This window comes from Eutrema salsugineum, unplaced genomic scaffold (genome assembly GCF_000478725.1).
Source record: "Eutrema salsugineum unplaced genomic scaffold, Eutsalg1_0 scaffold_14, whole genome shotgun sequence".
In the NCBI taxonomy this organism is placed as follows: Eukaryota; Viridiplantae; Streptophyta; class Magnoliopsida; order Brassicales; family Brassicaceae; genus Eutrema; species Eutrema salsugineum.
The window spans coordinates 3,471,433-3,491,439 of NW_006256877.1; the positions used below are offsets into that span (position 1 = coordinate 3,471,433).

The 20,007-nt window shown below is 34.2% G+C and overlaps 4 protein-coding genes across 4 annotated transcripts; 2 read left to right on the top strand and 2 right to left on the bottom strand.

Moving 5' to 3' along the window:
- Nucleotides 1-1,474: 1,474 nt before the first annotated feature.
- LOC18022448 (probable galactinol--sucrose galactosyltransferase 5) lies at nt 1,475-5,396 on the bottom strand. The gene is made up of 5 exons (XM_006405436.2): nt 4,335-5,396; nt 3,459-3,834; nt 3,199-3,376; nt 2,670-3,037; nt 1,475-2,240 (listed from the first exon to the last, which is right to left on the bottom strand). Exons 1-5 carry the CDS (start codon nt 5,189-5,191, stop codon nt 1,683-1,685), a joined length of 2,337 nt encoding a protein of 778 aa, XP_006405499.1. The 5' UTR covers nt 5,192-5,396; the 3' UTR covers nt 1,475-1,682.
- Nucleotides 5,397-9,410: 4,014 nt separating this feature from the next.
- Nucleotides 9,411-10,686, top strand: LOC112088578 (putative cytochrome c oxidase subunit 5C-4). Its single transcript, XM_024158984.1, has 2 exons — nt 9,411-9,538; nt 10,243-10,686. Exon 2 carries the CDS (start codon nt 10,253-10,255, stop codon nt 10,448-10,450), a length of 198 nt encoding a protein of 65 aa, XP_024014752.1. The 5' UTR covers nt 9,411-9,538; nt 10,243-10,252; the 3' UTR covers nt 10,451-10,686.
- Nucleotides 10,687-10,762: 76 nt separating this feature from the next.
- On the bottom strand, nt 10,763-13,604 carry LOC18022449 (cysteine-rich receptor-like protein kinase 42). Its single transcript, XM_006405437.2, has 6 exons — nt 12,828-13,604; nt 12,582-12,695; nt 12,020-12,370; nt 11,655-11,895; nt 11,424-11,568; nt 10,763-11,336 (listed from the first exon to the last, which is right to left on the bottom strand). Exons 1-6 carry the CDS (start codon nt 13,549-13,551, stop codon nt 10,974-10,976), a joined length of 1,938 nt encoding a protein of 645 aa, XP_006405500.1. The 5' UTR covers nt 13,552-13,604; the 3' UTR covers nt 10,763-10,973.
- Nucleotides 13,605-17,036: 3,432 nt separating this feature from the next.
- Nucleotides 17,037-18,697, top strand: LOC18022450. Its single transcript, XM_006405438.2, has one exon. The coding sequence runs from the start codon at nt 17,037-17,039 to the stop codon at nt 18,669-18,671; it is 1,635 nt and encodes a 544-aa protein (XP_006405501.2). The 3' UTR covers nt 18,672-18,697.
- The last annotated feature ends 1,310 nt before the right edge of the window (nt 18,698-20,007 follow it).

A 20,007-nucleotide genomic window follows, 5' to 3' on the forward strand; every position in this document is an offset into this window, starting at 1 on the left:
TAGAAACTATCAATTGTTAAAAATTTGAGACAATTTTATGATTTGTTTTGTTCACTAATAACGTCATATTTAGAAATAACACTAATAACCAAAACCAAACTTATATAACTGTAACCAAAGACAAAATTGATCGCCACAGGACCTTTGATGACTAAAGATATATCATCTACTTTTGCAAGATAGATAAACCACCATTAATTCAAGTTTTCTTAAAACTAAAACTACAGCAAAATCAAAAAACCAAAAACTCAAAAACTAAAATCTGAAAACCAAAAACCAAAAGCCAAAAACTAAAATCTAAAAACTATTCAAACATTCATGGCTTTAGTACCTAAACTAAAAAATCTAATTCAAGTTCTCAAATCAAAACTCAGACTCAATAAAAAATTATAAACTAAATTCTCTAAAAAAGTTTTACCATTATGATAAATAGTACAAACCTAAGAAATAACTTCAGACATTTGTTAGGTTTTGAGCATCCATCATTTTTTCCATGGTGTTTCTGGTTCCTAGAGGCTTCTAAGCTTGAATTGGATCTCATCCTTTAAGGATGAAAATCTCACTGTTGCCTCTTTCTCTTTCTCTTTCTCTCACAAAATTCAGAAATCTTGATGCACTTGTTCATATTTTTTGCTAATTCAATACCATCCTATAAACAGTACGTAATTAGTGCAAAAATAACTGGTAGTTGAATTTTTGTGAAATATGAAAATATGTATTTATGTTATGCATTGTTATTAGCCTTGTTTATGGTTTTTGAAATAGTTTTTAGTTTTTCTTTTTCAGAAAAGCAATTTATTATCCAATCAAAATTTTGGTCAAAGTGATTCCCTAATTCTCTAATTCAATTATTTATAAAGCATTTTAAGTACATTTTCTTTTCTTCTGCTTCTCTTCATCTTCATCGTCTCAATAATCAGCTTCTCTTTTTTCATTGTCTCAATTTTCAGCTTCTCCTTCTTCATCATATTTCAGTACTTTTCTACCTTCCACCAACATATTCATCAACTTATCCAAAGTTTCATCACCTCCCTGCTGTCCTTCTTTTCTATTTTCCACCCATTTCCACCAACTTTTCCAAAGTTTATTTTCCTCCTTCATCATTTTGTTCTTTTCTAATCTCTCACCAAATTTATCACCAATTTTTTCCAAAGTTTCTACTTTTACTCGAGCTAGACAATTTTAGTCTAGTCATTTGATTCACACATCCAAGAGATTTTTTCTTTATTTCTCTAGAAGCAGCAAGATTGCAAACAGATTTCTTAATCCAGTCTCTTTTCTTTAATATATACCCTTTTTCCACCAGGTAAAAAAAAAAACTTAGATTCACATTATGTCCAAATAATTTCTTTTATTTTTGAGACACTTAAATTGAAAACTTAATAGTAGGTTAAAGATTCAAATTCTCAGCGAAGCAACAAAACGATCAAAAGTAAGATTCGATGACATTGAAAATCAAGATAAACTTAACGGAAACGGAAAATAGTATATTTCATAAATAAATATGAAAATATTAGGGGCAGTACAAATCCCACCACTGAAATCAAAGATATCCTCACTTAAGTTAAAACCAATAACTTATACCCTAACGGGTACATCTTAGTTCACTCTCAGAAACCATATAAAAACCGGCACGGAGTTCATAAGGAGTTTAGAAAACAAAATAAGCAACTTCCAAAACTCTAGAACAAATACTCAATAGAAGACAAACCCTCTGGACCAGACCAAGGCACTTGAACCATCACCATTGAATCTTCATACCCAAACTCAACAACTTCACCATCAATTTTGCAGCTCACAGGTTCACACGATGCATAAACCCTAAATTCTCCAGCACCACGAACTCCGATCTCAACAGATTCACCATGATACACCAAAGATCGAATCGCACCGCTAGTGTTTAGCATGTTAACCAATCCGATGGGAGCAAACCGGACAGAATTGCCATCAATGGTGACAACAGGAGAAACAGTTATGAGCTCAAACTTGAAAGGCTCCAAAGTGAGCTCGAGATCGTCTTTTGGTCCAGACAACACGAGCTTCTTGGATTGAGACAAGAACAAAGCAAACTCTTCAACGTTTTCAACCGAGATTGGGTTGTTCCCACTGTTCCATTCAACGTCCTTAGGTCTTGTTGTGGCGGTTATCGTCTTGGAGCATTGAGAGAAGCATTGGTTGCGTCTTGTTTCTTGGCACCATCCTCCTCCTTGACAGTTGAATACTCCGATAACTCCAGTGTACTATTTGAAGAAGAAAAGACACAAAACAAGAAAAAAAAGATTGTTATGAATATAAAACAGAAACTTGCGTACAAAGAAACAAGTCAAATCAGATGAACTCAAAAGCACCATTGAATTTCAAGTTAAACACTTTTTCAGTCCATAACCTGAAAATTTTGATCCTTATGATTCTAACAAAACCTCTCATAGCTCAAGTTTTATTATGGACTATTGTTTATCCCAATAAGTCTATTTAACAACAGTTTGGACCCAATAACAAGTATAAGTTAGCTACAAAGATTATAATCCTCTAAGAGTCTATGACCACTTTTGAAATCAATATTAGCTCATTAGTCATTAGGGAGGTTATAATGGACTCCATTTACCAAAAAGATGCTAATTAGGCTATATAAAAGGGGCTAATAATGGTTCATTAATTAGCTTAATTACCTTGTTCAAGTTCCAAATCTTGAGCATGGTTTTGCCATCATGAAGAGGGTCTTCAAAGAGACGGTCACGAGTCGGGAGAGCATAGTACTCGCACCTCAAAATCGAACCGTCGGGCAAAACGAGCCGCTTCAAGAGATCGAAATCGTGCTGGCCCACACAATCGCTGATGTAAATAGGCCCACCAGAAATGGCCCGAGAAGCTGCATGGAACTCAGCACAAGGATGTGTGGACTGAAACATGTCCCAATCAGGCTGGATAAAATTTCCCATCCAGAGACTGTTGTATGCGCAATGAACCATGTGACATCCTTGTAGCCAAAACGTTCCGTTTGGATCGCCTGATGGATCCGTGCACCAAAAGTCATCACCTAATTCCAACATTAAATCCAATTAAATCATTTCTTTATATATATATATTAGTATTAAAATTTATAAATCATATATAGTCCTAATAACCAAATAAAATAAAATATTTATTTAGTTGTAAAAATGTAGCCTTTTTTAATTTTTAGGTTTTTTGAAGACTTACCAACACGGCCTAGAGAGATGGCTTGGGTTCCAAGGAACATGAAGTCATTACAGTGCTCCATGCTGGCAATAACGCCGTTACCGTTAAAATGCTTATTCACTGACGACGTTAACGCCTTGAAGTAAGATTTGGCCAAGTCAACTCTCCCGCCGTATTTCTCGCACAACATCTCCAAAATCTACAATTTAAAAAAAAAAATCAAAAAAGCCACGTGGTGTGTTTTAAAGCAAAAAAGATAACGAACTCTGACAGAAACTTACGTGGATGACGTCAACTTTAACGCCGTCAATACCGACGTTTTGGAGATGAGAGTGAAGACCCTCGTAAAACTCATTGGCCAAGTCCGGCGAGACGAGTCCAATTCCGGTCTCGACGATCTTATCTACGGCGAGATCTTCCATCGTGAGTTTAAGTCCCGGCGAGAGTTCTGGCCGGATAATAGTTGACGGCGGAAGAGTCGGAGCTCCGGGACGGAGACCTCCCCAGTAACCGCAAAGTGCGTGCCAGACGTAGATGTAATCAACGGTGGAGAATTCTTCTTTTAGATCTCTCACGAAAGCTTTCATTCCGACGTCGTTTTCATCTTTTGGAGATACGTAATCTCTGAACTTGTAGTTCTCTTGAAATTTCAGAAGCCTAGAAAAATCAGATTTAACCAGTGGTTAGGATTTTAAAAAACAAACCAAAATCTCGGTTATAGAATCCGGTTCAATTAGCCAACACAAAATCTCGAACAAATTATGGTTAAAAATCAAGAAAATCCGGTTTCAACCAATTTATACGATATCAAACCGAGAATATAATCAGATTCAATTAAACCAAGCTAAGCTCCATTTAACATGGTTAAACCAAATTAAACCCTTTAAAACAACACAAAATAAAGATAAGTTATAAAGATGCAAACCTACTTAAGATTTCAGTGAGGTTAAACCAACAAAAGATTCGGTTGAGATTTGGTGTTGGTTATTATCAAACCAAATCGATTTACACCAGTTTAAACTAGTGTAAGGATTTGAAAACCAATATAATCAGATTGGATAAATGACTAAAACCAAACTAAACCGTTTCAAACAAGACAAAATAATTTAAAAATCACGATAATAATCAAATTGAAGAGTAAACCGAAATAAACCAACCTGCAAGGCATTTGCTCACCGGCGACGGTACAAGTCATCCCTTCAACATCGATATCATCGGAATCATGCCCAATCGATTGCCAACCGTCGTCGATTAACACCAGTCCCGGCGGACAACCGCCGTCGACGAGACACTTAACCCCCTTATGAACTCCGTCGGGATTCACCGTCAAATAAAACGCATCCCACGTGCACCAGCCGAATTTATCGACGATTCCCGGCGGCGATTTCTCTTCCAAAAGCTTGAAAGTGTTCAGATGAACCCTAATCACTTTCATCGCGTCTTTCACGAGCTTAAACGGATCATCTCCGGCGTGAAGGTACACAATCTGACGAAACTCCGACCCGGTTACTTGGGTCGACCCGGATTCGACACAGACCGCGACGTCGTCGTCTTCTCCGGATAGGAAAGATGAACGGAAGGAGCCTTCTAGAAGCGGTAGCAGAAGAACATAAGGACGACCCGACCCAGAATCCGATTCGAGGATGATGATTTGTGTCTCGTTCTCGATGTCGGATCCGTTTGACCCGACCCAGTGAGTCGTCCACCAAACCTTGAAACGGAATATGCTCATGAATCGAATATCCCTGAGTTTCCCGATGGATGCCACGTGTCGGGTTTTGGGCTCGCCGTCGAAGTTGAAACCGACGAATGAACCGGCGGAGACGTTGATCGGCTCGCCGTCTTTATCGGTTGAGTAAGGTGAAGTGGTGAGAGTGACATTAACCGGTACATCGGTTAAGACGACTTGACCATTGGCTAAGAGATTGGAATTCTCTAAATGGAAAAGAGGCTTTCCGGTGAAGTCAATACCGTTGACTCTAGTATCGGACTTGATTACGCTCGGTGGAGTCATTTTTCCCGATGAAGTTTAAAGCTTTTTGGATAAAGATTGAAAGAGATTTTTCGGTTTTGGATTAGGACAAGGAGAGAAGAAAGTATTTATAGAGATTATGAGTCTTGAAAACTTTCCCAATTCTTGCTGATTTGATGAGATTATGGATCGGAATAAAGTTTGGAAATGTTCGTATACTTATAGATTTCATATGTCGACATGTAAGGAATGTGTAAGAAATTGAAACCTTATTCTCTCAATATTTCGTATATTTTTTAAGTATACTTATTTTCTATATTCTATTTTGATATATTTGTTTTGTTTCTTTCGAAATCTTGGATGTGGGGTTGCTTTGATTTGGCACCTTTAGATTTGGTCGTTGGTAATTAATAAGAGAATAAATAAAATATTATATACATGGTTCTCGTAGCATGGCTTTTGAACCATTTTTTAAAATGTTTCCTTCTTATATATTGCATCATAATTGCGACTTTAATTCACCTACCGACAAATGTTACTTTCACAATTTCACTCATCGTCCAATGACAAGAAATAAATATTCATTCATTTTTATTTTGATATATGGAAATTTGAGCAAGAAATGTGACAAATGACAATACCTTTTTTTTTGTTACCTAAACTAGGGAATCCATAATGTTTTCGGAAGGGATAACTTTATTGCCTAAATCTTCAACTGATTCGGATGTTCAATGTTTTGATGTGCTTACAGAAAATAGTTGACTGACTGAAATCATCACATTCCTTTTTTGGTATCAATAAATAAGATTTCCGGATTTGATAAGGTTTTGTAGTTAATTTTATGTCCTCTTTGATTTAAGGAAATGGATTAGAATTTTTCCTCTTTTTTGTTTTTATTCTTATTCAGTTTCCTGTGTTAGATGTTGAAAAATATAGCAAAATGTGGTCCGGTTTTAGAAAGACTACTCGGTTTGGTTTAGCTCAATACAGTTTCAATCTTAATACATCTTGTTCTTTTGTAATCCTTCAAAAAATATTGGTAGTAAATTGTTTGGTACCATTACACATTATTGATTTTAGAAACTCGTAAAATGTTTTAAGTTATCGATTCAATATGTAATGAGTGATGTAAGAATCCGATTATCGATAATTTAACAGATTGTTAGGATTACAAGTTCAGTTTCTCAACACTGGTGGGTGAATGGCAAAATAATAGCTAAACCCTTGTGTACCTCCTCTTTCTCGTCACTCGTGTATATGTTAAATTGTTAATAGAATTATTCAGTTTCACAATTATGTAATGCATTTTATAAGCATTGACATTTTTTTTAAAAAAAAGAAAGAAATAAGTGATAACAGAGACGTTTTTCTAAATGAAATTGAGAGTTGGAAAATGTTAGAATTGGTTGAGATGACATGTGACAAAGAGGCAGGTCAGGTAACTTGAAGGATTGTTCTCACTCCTCAGCTAAGCAAGAACATTCAAAGTACTTGTTTTTTAATGGGGCTTGTGCCACGTATTATTTAGTTCGCTCGATCTGGTCTCCTTTTTGTAATAAACAAACCGACCAAACGATTAGGTCAAAGTCGATATGGTTTCCGCTTTGAAAACCGTTTTTATTTGTCAAAGAAATGGACATAAGATCTTAAAAAATAAGCCAACACTTATATAAAAACTTATGACTCAAGAAATCCAACGGTCGTGTGAAGCAGTTGCATTTCTATTTCTTGCACCGACTAAATTGCTACTAGTTTACACTTTTTATTCGTACCAGACAAAATTATCCTACCAAATTACAGGATAACTGGACAACAAAAAAAGGTTAAAATTTTAAAATACGCTTAATGAGTAAAGAAATCCAACGGTGGTCATGTGAAGCAGGTACATTTCTATTTCTTGCACCGAATAAACAGAGTTTACACTTTTATTATCACAAAAAAAGAGATATTAGTTTACACCTTTTTATTGGGACAAGAACGAGTACCTAGCTAACGCTGCATCTACCAAATTACATGATAGTTGAAGAAAAATATAGGTCTAAGTATTTAATATTAAAGTATACCATTTTCTTAGATCTGACGGTTATATTTATGTTTTACTGAATTAATATTTAATCTTAGGGTTTAAAATTTAGTTCTAAGAGTTTAGCCTTTTGGAAGTTAGAGTTTATGATTTAATTTTGTTTTTTATATTTAATTTTTTAGAATAATTTTTTAATTTATTAAAACATGAAACGTATTCCTTTATATAGTTTCGATATAAAATGTAGATTATTCTCATGATAACCCTCTCCTTGATTTTTACCCCAAAAATAAAATTTAATCTAATGATAGTATTGTAAAGTTTTTTTCATACGAAATTTCAGATTTTCGTTTATAATTTTATTTAATACTAGAACCAAAGAAATGCATAAAATCGACTAGTAGTTTAAAAAAAAATCGTGAACGTATGCTAACATTGGTAAATAATATATTATAAAACTATTTTGAGATATCTTTGTAGTAAGTAACATGGTCTCTTCGCAAAGTCCCCAAAATCCATGTGAATTACGCTATAAGAGGAGGTTTTCATGTGGATAACTCAACTTTGCTAATAAAATTAAATAACAATATTTATATTAAATGGATATCTTCCACTCAATAGCTTCCACCTATAATGACTGAAATCTACATATAAAATATTCAATAATATTAAACTAAAATCTTGAAAATTTGGTATTGAATTTTTTGAGATAAGATATACAAAATTATAATCGTACTCTCCTTAACTTGTCTAGCTAAAACTAAAATTACCTGTCCATTGCTCAATTCCAAAAGAAAGTAGTAAAAAGTATATACCATCCCCCAAATAAAAGTCCCAATATTAGACGTGTCATGTAACAACTGCACTCAGGATGTTCCAACAAGTATCAACCTTTGCTGGGCGGTGAGATATTAACAATTTAAAGTTTTGATTCTTTTGAACACAAATGTCATAATTCTTCTTTTATATCTTTTGATTAGTGTTTATAGTAATTATTTAATTATCCTTTTCGTAAAGGTTCGTTAGAAAGTTAAAGCGATAGGTTCAGGAAACGCGTCTTATCCAAAGTTTGGTGGGTTTTTTTAATCTCATTGGTGGAGAGATACTAAGTGTCCAAACAAATTCACCTAGCTGAAGTGTATGTAATGAGACCGACTCTACAAAAAGAAAAAAGAAACTCTGTTCTTAGAGACGTCATGCAGTTCTTTAATTATTTTACTAAACAGCACTTAGTCCTTCTATGAAGAAATTTAAATATAAGCATACAGAGTTGTCCCTCAGCCCATTTAAATAAAAGCATAGATATATCTCTTCATTGGGCCGTATACTTTGATCTACGTATGTTGAAGAATGGTGAAAACTGCTCGAGTTATGCAGGAAAAACTGGTTCCATGACACAAATTTTGATGGACTCATATATTAGTAGTAGGACAGGATGCAGAACGCATATTTTCGGTTTTTTAATACCAAGATAATCCAAACAATTATAATTTTGACTAATCTTTTAAAATAAATGTAATTCGTTGAATCGTTTATTTGAATATTTTAATAGATCTAAAACATATCACTATTAATTCAATTAACCTAGAGTAGTTAGATAGTTCAATATTTGTATGGAATCGTAATAATCTAACTCTGCATGGAAAGTTGGAAACCATTCAACTAGTAGAAAATAACTAACCCATTATTACTTATTTGAATTTTAGATTTTATTAGTACCATATTTTTGATTATATTCGTTTTGGAGTTAGTTGAATATATTTTTTAAAATTTTTAATATTCGATCCATGTCTAATCTAATTTATACAACTTATTAAAAGGTTATAAACTTTGTAAAACAAAAATTGTGAAAAATCAAAAATTAACCGTTGGTTGAAGTTTTGTTAGATTTTTTTCTTTTTTGTCGAACTTAAACGAAACACTTTGCAAAACTCTAAATCTTAGTATTTTGTGGTTTATTATTCATCTAGTATATAAGTAAATTAGTATCTGTTTTGTTATGTAAAATTACAAAGTCTTTTGAGACGGATCAAAGTGTATAACGGATGGAGATTTTCACAGCTCTGATAAATATAGTGACATCTACGACCAAAAAGATAAAAAAATACTAGCCAAGCAGCTCAAACTTCTTACACACGTTGCTCCCATTCGTTGACGTGTATTAACACTTGTCATAAAGGGAGCTCATAACTTTTCGTGACAGTGAAAGAAAAAAAATATACTTCATCATCGAATCTTCAATCTTAACCGTTGTTCCAGGACCTAAAGACTTGAAGCTTCTCTGTTTTTTTCCACTTTTTTTAATAACAAAACTTCTCTGTTTTTCTTTGCCCAAAGGATATCATTTCTCTGGTTTCAAGCTACAGGTGTGGCTTATGATTCTCCTTTTTTGCTTTCATAGATAATATTCAGATTTATTTTCCTCGAAACTAGTACAAGTTTTCTTGCATGATTGTATAATACTACCATCTCTGTGCAAAAAAAAATCGTTTTACGTTTGCGTTTGTATATATATTATCTACTGTTTTTAATAAACTCACAATTTCAATCATCTAAACACATTTTTTCTTACTAATTTTCTAATGTTTGCGTTTGGCTGAATTTTGCAAAATATTTTAAGAACGAAGAACAGAATTTCAAAAGTTCAATATATATATATATATATATATAATATTTATCTCATACGACATGCAAAATTGAAGTTTAAAGCGATGTTATAGTTAACTGACTAGCTAGGAAAAAAAAACTTCTAGGAATTTATAACTTGGAAATACAAATGCAAATAAGACAATTTAACCGTAGTTCTTGGGTGTTGCCGTGCTGGTTTGCGTTTAAGTTTGCCATCTGATCATAACAAAACTCGATCATTAGTAGTTGCAAACATCTGTTTATGTTTTTGACGTTCGCAAGAAAATCTGGAAAATGTTTGAAGTTTCAAAATGTGAGGTTTTTCTTAAACGTCTGTTTAAACTTAAACGCTAATCCCCAAATCAACGCCAAAGTACATTTTCAGAAAAATGGAATTTACTAAGTTTTGTTATAGCACTGACGAAAATGAATATTTACCTAGGAATTCTGAAATGGCGAATGTTCCAAAGATCGGAAAGGCTGTTTATAAGGGACCAAGCATAGTGAAAGAGATAATATATGGAGTCGCACTAGGCCTTGCGGCTGGAGGGCTGTGGAAAATGCATCATTGGAACAACCAAAGAAGAACGAGAGAGTTCTATGATTTGCTAGAGAAGGGAGATATCAGTGTTGTCGTGGAAGACGAGTAGTATTTGTGTATGTTTCTTGGTTTCTTTTATCTTACGGTATATATAAGTATATTTGAATGTGGATGCATAACCATCTTAAACATTGAATAATTGAAAGCGGTGCCTTTGTATGGTTGTTAAAGAGAGATAATGAGTGATCCTCTAGTACATGGAGAGTGTCTTATCCATCACCGATGTGAATTTTGGTTGTCGAAGTTGTTTCTTAATGCAGGAAGGGATTTATTATATCTTATAGTTATAGGAGTTCAAGATCAAGAACAAAAAGGAATGCGTTTGGTTTCGTTTCAGGGTATGTTTTTTTCTCAAAAAAATGTTATAAAACAATGGGAATCTTATGAAATGTTAGTTGTTTTCTTGATGAAAGATATATTGTTAAACCACTTGAATTTAAGAGTGTTATATACAGATCTATTGATATATTCATATGTTAGATTACCTCGGTAATGCATTCGTCGCATGAATTTTGGTATACATATCGGACCTCCTCAAGAAATGGTGAAACATTCAGGGAAAACAAAAATCCTTAATTCCTACGATGAGTTGTAGAAGTTTCTGAAGAGGTATAAGAAGCTTGATCGGTTTTGACCATCGTAGTGCTATTGGTGCTACAAGATATAGAACTACTGCATTCTTGGTCTGTAGTTAGAGAGCTAATCCTCAGGAAAGGAGGATTGGTTGGAGATGGAATAGGGTAATCTCTCTCGGTTAACATAAGGATAACTTCTTCCATCGACGGTCTCAGCGATGGAGAAGCTTGTGCGCATAACAGTCCAACGCAAAGAACTTTACAAGCTTCTGCTTCGCTGCATTGTGCTTGAAGTAACTCTTCCTTAAGACATGGGTCTAGGGCTTCTACCAATCTATTCAGTCTATACAAGTTCCAGACCTAGAAACATGAAACGACGACAGTGAGTTTAGACCCTAAAATTTTGGTTTTTATTTTGATGAATATGGGTTTTCGGGGGAATCTTACTCTTTGTAGGAGATGACCAGCCCCTGGCACAAAAACATTGTTTCTTGTTCCACAAGCAATCTCGAGAACAAGAACTCCGTAGCTATAAACATCAGCTTTCTCCGTTAATTGTCCTCTAACAACATACTCTGGAGCCATGTAACCTCTGTAGAAAGTAACAACAACTCAGTTTAGAATATTTTAATCTACCGATTCAAAACCATCTCCGGTTCAGTGGTTTTAGTAGCTTACAGGGTTCCAGCGATGCCAGTGCTAAGATGAGTTTTGTCCAGACCGAGACATCGAGCCAAACCGAAATCCGCGATCTTGGGATTGAGCTGATCGTCTAGAAGAACATTACTAGTTTTAATGTCTCGATGAATAATCCTAACCGGAGAGCCGTCACCTCCGTGTAGGTAAGCCAATCCTTCCGCTGCTCCAAGGATTATGTTTAGCCTAACGCACCAGTTTAAAACCTTACTTTTGCTTTCATCTGAAAAGTCCCAAGAAATCATTTGTTAGACACTATGTTTCAAAACATTAGATTCTTTTTCATATTTCTAGAAACACTTTCACAAGAACGAATCTATAAAATTAAGAAACATTGCAAGGCTTACCAAACAGAAAGTTGTCGAGGCTTTTGTTAGCGACGTACTCGTAGACCAAGAGACTCTCCGGTCCTTCAATGCTACAACCAAGAAGCTTGACGAGGTTCTTATGTTGGATTCCACTGATGAGATTCACTTCGTTGAAAAATTCTTCTACCCATTCTCTTGTGTTGAAGACTAATCTCTTCACGGCCACGTTCTTGCCATTTGGGAGAACTCCCAAGAAAACGGTGCCGTTTCCTCCTTGCCCTAGTGTTTTCTTGGGGCTAAAGTAATCTGTTGCCTTCTCTAAAGTCTCGTACTTGAACTTCGTCTTTGAGTTCTTGAACTTTTTTGAAACTAGACCCAAGTTTCTTTTTTCTAAATAAATTAACGAAATTAAGCATAAGACAATTATGATACAGAAAATATACAGTAAAAGTTGAGGTATTTTGGACCCAGTATCATCTGATATGATATGCCCAATCGAATTAACGAATGTTTCTAATGCACATACCTAAACAAAATCATTTATTAAGAAAACGAATGTTTCTATATACGGAGAAAACATGCATGTGATCAAAATGTGTACCTTGTTTGGTCTTTGAAACTTTGACAATAATGACATAAGTTGCCAATAGAACGAGCATGACGAATGCTGACATGGTCAATACAATAGCCACAATGACCCCTTTGTTATGAATCCCTACAATACATTACATTATATATATTTTTTTTTTTTTGTGAAATCTAGCCAAAATAAACTGAAAATGTGTGAAAAGAAAAGATTATAGAATTTATAATAAGCTAAAGTTTGATAGAAAAAGTAAAATCTTACCATGTCGATCATTATTATAGAATTTGTGATCAGAGTATCTAAGAAAACAACCACTGTTCATAGCTCTGCCTTCTCTCCTCGAAACGCACCGTTTCACTTCTCCGACAGCTTTCTCCAGACAGACCCTACACTCTTCTCTTCCCAAACTCTCCCAACACTGCGCAAGCGCGTGGACCCCACTCTCCCCGGCGACTCCGAAACCACCGCGTCTAACGGCGGCTCTCGCGGCGGTTTCCGAGACGCGGAATCCGAACTGAGGATCCAAAACGGTGTCGTTGCTGCACGAGTATCTATCCGACGCGGCGGAGATAGACTCGCCGTAGAACTCGTAAGTCTCGTAGCGGAGGAAACAGCCGTCGAGGAAGATCCTCGCGGAGGAGGAAGGGAGGCAGCGAGGGAGGCGCGTGCGTGCGATGGCGTAGCAGAGCTGACAATCGGACGGTGAGAGATCGTTGTGGCACTGAACCATCGCGAAAACCGACGGCGTGGAGTTTATGGATTGAGTTGCGAAACGGCGTGTAGTTAGTTTCAGGGAGAGTGATTGCATGTCGTCGACGAAAGTTGGAATGTAGTTTGGATCGGCGGAGGAGTTGTTGCGTTTGCCGCAGTAGAGACCGGCCACGGCGGTTCTTGGATCGGAGGAGGAATACGAGAAAGGGATAAAGCATAGTGAATATAGAACGACGGCGTTTTGAAACTGTGTGGTTTTTGTGAGGGAATACATTTCTTTTGTTTTTTTTTTTTCAAATCTTTTTGTTGTTGTGCTTACTGCTAGCTATGGTGTTTGGTGTTTGAATAAACTGTATTTAAAAAGAGACAGAGACATATATATGTCTATTTATTTCAATTAATGTATGCAAACTATAGTATGGTTTTCAGAATTTATTTCTAAAATTAATTATACGACTATTAAATTTTTCAAAAAAAAAAAAATTGTAAAATACTTTTTACAATTTAATTAACCATTAATTTCGAATATTTTTTTCATCAGTTTAAAAGTTTTTAAAATTGTTATAATAATTGTTACAATTCAACTAGACTATCATGCCCAAAATTTGGTCTTAACAAACATTCAAAACTGTAGAAGTTCTATTAGTCCAGTAGTTGACAAATAGTTCATTAATGTGTTTACACCAGAAAATGTGGAGTTATATTTTAAAAGATGTGTTTTCTGCAAATTTGTTTTCACAAATTTATAAGGAAATTCTTAGCATAGTGCAAGTGAAGAACCGGTATGTTCATTATAATAATGCTCTTGTAATTTTACATAATCTGTATCAGTGTTATAAAACAAACATTCGAATATTAGACTGATTTCGACATAAATACTGTCCAAAAATACGTTTACTCGAAAAATTTGAAACGGATAAACGAAAAAAAAGAAAGAAAAAATGGATATCCGCTCCGTGATCTATGACACGACACAAGCATTGAGCTTCTCAAATTAAATGCATAGTGTAATCATCTACCTAACTATAAAACATATATGCGAGTGATTTAATTAAGAAGATAATGAACGAATGGATACAGATAAATGAAAGGGACATAGAAAAGAATCCTCGATTTAAGGCGATGATGAAAAAAACCGTGTACAGTTGTAAAAGTCTTAGGTCCCAATACATTCATACTAGTTTTGGATCATGGGAATTTTTTTAAAAAAATAACACTCACACATTGTCTAAAAAAGATTATTGTTATTCTTTGCTTGAATCTGTAAGTAAGATATAGGGTTTATATTTTCTAAAATTACCATGTATTTTTTTTTGTAAACTATTAATAAATCTAGAACGAGCCACGTAGACAATTAACAGTCATGCGAATTGAGAAATTAACAGTAATGCGAATTGAGAAGAAACAAGTACACACTGATTAATAAATGGACCGTCATAGTTTATTTGTCGGTGGCTAACTCGTCGGACGGGTGGGGTAGGGTTAGGTTGGGTGCAGCAAATTCAATAGTCTTCGCCTCAATTCCTGACTTGGTTCGTACTCATCGGAATACAACATTACATATGACACTTATAAATATTTGCCGTCAAATGTAAATGAATATTTTTCTTCAAAACAAAAATGTATATGACCGCCATGCTCAATTTGGGAAATTATTTGGATGGTAAAAGTGTACATGGCGTTTTCTATGGTATCGAAAATTAAAAACCAACTTGTTCGGTTCGATTCGATTAGGTTTTGTACGTTTGCTTTACGTTTCAATTTAACTCGTTGTTGCATGTATCTAAACTGTTCGAACGAATTTGAAACGATTCCATATTTCCACATGGTTATTATTACATCCAAAAGCTACTTATTAACATACACACGTACGTAAAGATGTTGGTTGTTGTTCTCTTCTTGAATTAGCATTGCAGCGAGTCATAACTTTATCGTTAATAACTTTTATTTTGGTTAACATCCGTGTTAATAACTATGTGGAGAGTGAATGATATATTTCCATTTTCTCAAGTTTTATATCGTTCTTTCTATATCAATAATAACCAAGGGATTTATTCTCCTTCGTATTGTTCTTTTTGTATCAATAATAGTAGGTAGAAATATCCAAGAATTCGTTACAAAAAAAAAGAAATATCCAAGAATAAAATTTTAACTTACAATTACAGCTTTACAGTTGAAAATGATATACATTTGAAATTTATACTTCTGAAATTTTCATTCGTATTGCTTTTTATGTTACTAAATTAAAATTATAGAATAAACTAATTTAGCTATAAAATATAAAACTCTTAGATTCAAAGTTCAATAATGTTTTTTGTAGTGAATACTTTTTACCCTAAATTAACTATAAATAAAATTCAAACATTATGTTTGGGTCCTATTTCCTATTAAGAGTTTAAGTTTTTCTCCATTCAATTGAGTCATTATAATATTTAATTTGTGGTATTATAGAAAGTTTAAACTAGTAATACTAAATTCAGATAAAAACTTAAAATGTGTTATATATATATGTAATTTTATATCATGCCTAACGTATATATTTAATTTATTACTATTAAATTTAGAAAAAGCGAGTATATAGTTTTTGCAAAATTACTTCGATATATCTATCTTATTATATAAATGAGAATGATTAAAAGTTAGTAACTCGTTATAATGATATGTGTCAAGTGAATCGATAAGATTTTGAAATATGTTTCATGAATGTATGATTATATTTCTAACAAATCTTATTAAAAAAGAATTTTTTTTTATAATTGGTTCCTAATCATAAAGAGTAAAACAAAAAAACTATAGTTTATCAAAAAAAAATTATTTCAGTTTAGTATAAGGAAAACTAAACAATAGATTATAAATTTACAACCAAAAAGAAATTCTAGAATTGGTGAAAAAAATCAAGAAATAAAAATCAAAATTTATAAGAAAAAAAAACTATATTTCAGTTTAAGATAAGAGAAATTAAACAATAAATTATAAATTCACAACTAATATGTTATTTGCTAATCTTTTTAGTTCATAAGCTACATGTAATTAAGTTTTTACTTCATACTACTCATGCTAGGTTTATACAGAAAATGGTTATTATTATATTAGTATAATTATGTATAATAATTTAGATTTAATTATTGTAGTCCCATTATTTTGTGTTTGAATAATATTATAGTTGTTGATAATTTATTTTTAAATTTATATATTAAATATTTTAATGTTTGATCTCATTTTGTTTCTATTTTATTTTTTATAAAATTTAAAATATTAAATTATAAACCCGCATATGCAGATACTTATCTAGTAATAATAAAAGAATATTGATTTATATGAAATAAGAATCTCTGTTAACTATGGGGTCATTCGATACGCAAAGAACTCGTCTCTTTACTGTAAAAGCTAAGTATCTGTTAGTTTTGAGTATCAAATAGGTATAATAACAAAAGAATATTAATTTATATGAAATAAGAATCTAACTATGGGGTCATTCGCTACGCAAAAGACTCGTCTCTTTAATTTACAGTAAAGGTATCCGTTAGTTTTGAGAATCAAATAGGTATCTAATGTTCCAATTCAAGCCACAATAAACTATAAAATTTATGTAGTATGATGTACATAAGAGACTAATTAATCTCTTATTCCTGTTTTTATTTTATTGTTCATTTAAAACATACAACACATCTCCTGCAAAAGAAGAAGAAGAAAGAAAGCAAAACTTCTTCTTAAAAAAAAAACAGAAAGGGGTAAGAAGAAAGTTGCAACATGGCAACAATGGAAGAAATAGATCTAAACCTATGCACCTTTCACGATTCACCTCTAAAATCTACAAAAACCTCATCAAAATGTGAAGCGTGTTATGAAGATCACCACGACAACAAGCAAGGCTACAAGTGTGATTTCTGCGAATTTTATGTCCACGAGGAATGCATCAACACCAGCATTCCATCTCGTCATAAACACCCTCTCAAGCTTAGAGGGAAACAAGGTGATTTATCGTGTTGTCTATGTGAAACCGAATTGTCAGTTACAATGTTTTATCATTGCTCAAAATGTTCTTTCCGTATATGTGTTCCTTGTGCGAGAAAACCTTTGATGATTCACCAATATAAGGCCCACAAGCATGAACTCCACCAAATACCAATAAATATCTCCTTCACTTGTGAGGCGTGTGGGCTGCTCAGTACAGGTTACCCTTATATTTGTCATCAGTGTTGTTTCATCATCCATCGAGCATGCATCTTCTTACCACGTGTGATATACATCAATTACCACGACCACCGTATCTCTTATGTTTCTTCTCTTGGCCCGGGGAAGTGGACTTGTGGGGTATGCGATGAGAGTGTTAATGGAGAGTACGGAGCATTTTCTTGCTTGGTTTGCTCTTTTACTGTTCATTCGAATTGTGCAACAAAGTGGAACGTTTGGGATGGGAGAGAACTCGAAGGGGTACTCGAAGAAGAAGATGAAAAAGAAGAAAGCAAGCCATTCCAAGTGATAGATCAAAACCTAATCAAACATTTTAGCCATGAACACAATTTGAAGATGTCAGTACCTCGTGAGGAGGAAGATAAACGTTGTTATGCATGCACCCTTCCCTTATATTCTGAATTGTGCTACAAATGTACACAATGTGGTTTCATTCTCCATGATGCATGTGCTAATCTCCCTCGTAAGAAAAGGTACTTTTTTTTCACGGAAAGACTTACATTGTGCCACAAAGATCACGGCCATTACTTTAGAAACTTTTTCTTTTGTGAAGCTTGTAAACGTTATTGCAACGGTTTCTCGTATAGTACTGATAGTGAGGACAGATATGCAATTGATGTGCGATGTGCTTCAATGTCTATTCCATTCAAACATGAAAGCCATCCACATTGGTTGGTCTTATGTTATGCCGAAAGCCAAGAAGAAGTGATGAGGTGTGAAGGTTGTGACTTGTATAATTGGTATATTCTACGTTGCAAGGGTAATGTTGATTGTGGCGGGATATATTTATGCTTCACATGCGTTACACTACCCACATTGGTTAGACACGGATACGATAACCATCCTCTGTCCTTATATTACGGTGATAAAAATGTGAGTTCTACATATTGGTGCGGAATATGCGAAGAGGAAATCAATTCAAAGACTTGGTTTTACAATTGCAATGATTGTGGTTCCACTCTTCATACCAAATGTGTATTTAAAAATCTAATACGTTCATCAAGACCTGGATACAGTTCAATAATGGGAAACTTGAGGAATGTATATTTCATTCCGAATAATCGTCTCTCTCGACCGATTTGCTTCTTATGTAAGACCCGATGTGTGGATGATTTGGTTCTAAATATGGAGGAAACAAAGTTATTCCTATGCTATTCTTGTAGCTTTTCGTTGTATCAAGGAACTTTATCGCTAGAGTGAACTAAAAGTACATGCAACAAGTGTATTGCGACGACTAGTATTGAAATTATTTTCTAGAATATATAGTATCATGATTCTATTATTTCCACTGTAATGTAATTATAAATATGAAAACTGTATTAATAAAATAATCTTCACAGAGAAATTAAAAAAAAAACGTAGTCTCTTTCAAATAAACAATTAAGCACCCTCTCAAACTCACAAAAAATACTTATGTGTTTTGATAATACTTAATTAGTACAGTAGCAACACACTACAAGAAAGATCGGGTTTTACGTCGGCATATATCGACGTAAAATCGACGTAAAACAGCATTTACGTCGAATTAACGACGAAAAAAAATTCGTCGTAAAACGATCGTCGTAAAACCAAAATCGTCGTAAAATCATCGTAAAATTACCAACTCCGGAAAATCGTCGTAAAATCGTCGGAAACTATTCGTCGTAAATGCGACGTAAAATTTCCAACGGAAGTACAACGAAAGAACTCCAACATAAAAACGACGTAAAATCGATGTAAAATTACATCGATTTAACAACGATTAGGAGACGAACAATTTCAATTAAGGGAAACTAATTTTTTAATTGTCGATGTTAAATCGTCGTAAATTTTCGACGTAAATTCGACGTAAACTTATTCGACGTAAATTCGTCGTTAAATATTCGACGTTAGATCGACGTAAATTTACGACGAATTTACGTCGATTTATAAATTAAATATTTAATTCGATTTTAATTTAATTAATGAATTTTGAAAATAATAAAAAATTAAAAATAGAAAAAAAACAATTTAAATTCAAAAATAATTTATAAATAAAAAAAAATTTAATACAAATTGTTTTTTACAAAAAAACCTAATCTACAATGTGATTTCGTAATCGTCGAGGTTCAGATCGACGTCACGAGGAGGCTCTCCGTCTTGGCCGCCCGTCGCTGCTGGACCGTCGTTTCCCGTCTGCACTACCGGAGCCGAAGACTGACCCTGCGTCTGCTGGTCCGATGGTCCAGTACCGGAAGTACCACCGGTCTCAAAGACCCCTCGTGCTCGCTGTTGCCTCGCTCGGATTGCGGTGGCCAACTGCGGAACCGCTTCCGCAATGATGTCGAAGAGACCGTGCATCTCGGTGAGCTCCTGCTTCTGGGCCACTTGCTCATGCCTGAGAGTGGTGATCTCAGCATTGGCCGTAGCAAGCTCCTGGCGAAGCTGAACGGATCCTCCTGCGTGCGGAATCCGGAAGCCGAGGCGGCAGGACAGTCTCTAATAGAGCCCATCCCTAAGGTTCGGCCCTTCTTCTTCGGAGCAACCTACAAATAGAAAATAAAAACGTTAATTATTT

Excerpts from the sequence above, each read along its gene's own strand:
- LOC18022448 (XM_006405436.2), bottom strand. The coding sequence starts at position 5,191 with ATGACTCCACCGAGCGTAATCAAGTCCGATACTAGAGTCAACGGTATT. Across the intron at positions 3,835-4,334 it reads GGTGAGCAAATGCCTTGCAG|GCTTCTGAAATTTCAAGAGA; the intron begins GTTGGTTTATTT and ends TGATTTTTCTAG. Across the intron at positions 3,377-3,458 it reads TTAAAGTTGACGTCATCCAC|ATTTTGGAGATGTTGTGCGA; the intron begins GTAAGTTTCTGT and ends TTTAAATTGTAG.
- LOC112088578 (XM_024158984.1), top strand. The coding sequence starts at position 10,253 with ATGGCGAATGTTCCAAAGATCGGAAAGGCTGTTTATAAGGGACCAAGC.
- LOC18022449 (XM_006405437.2), bottom strand. The coding sequence starts at position 13,551 with ATGTATTCCCTCACAAAAACCACACAGTTTCAAAACGCCGTCGTTCTA. Across the intron at positions 12,371-12,581 it reads AGTTTCAAAGACCAAACAAG|AAAAAAGAAACTTGGGTCTA; the intron begins GTACACATTTTG and ends TAATTTATTTAG. Across the intron at positions 11,337-11,423 it reads CTGGTCATCTCCTACAAAGA|GTCTGGAACTTGTATAGACT; the intron begins GTAAGATTCCCC and ends TCATGTTTCTAG.
- LOC18022450 (XM_006405438.2), top strand. The coding sequence starts at position 17,037 with ATGGAAGAAATAGATCTAAACCTATGCACCTTTCACGATTCACCTCTA.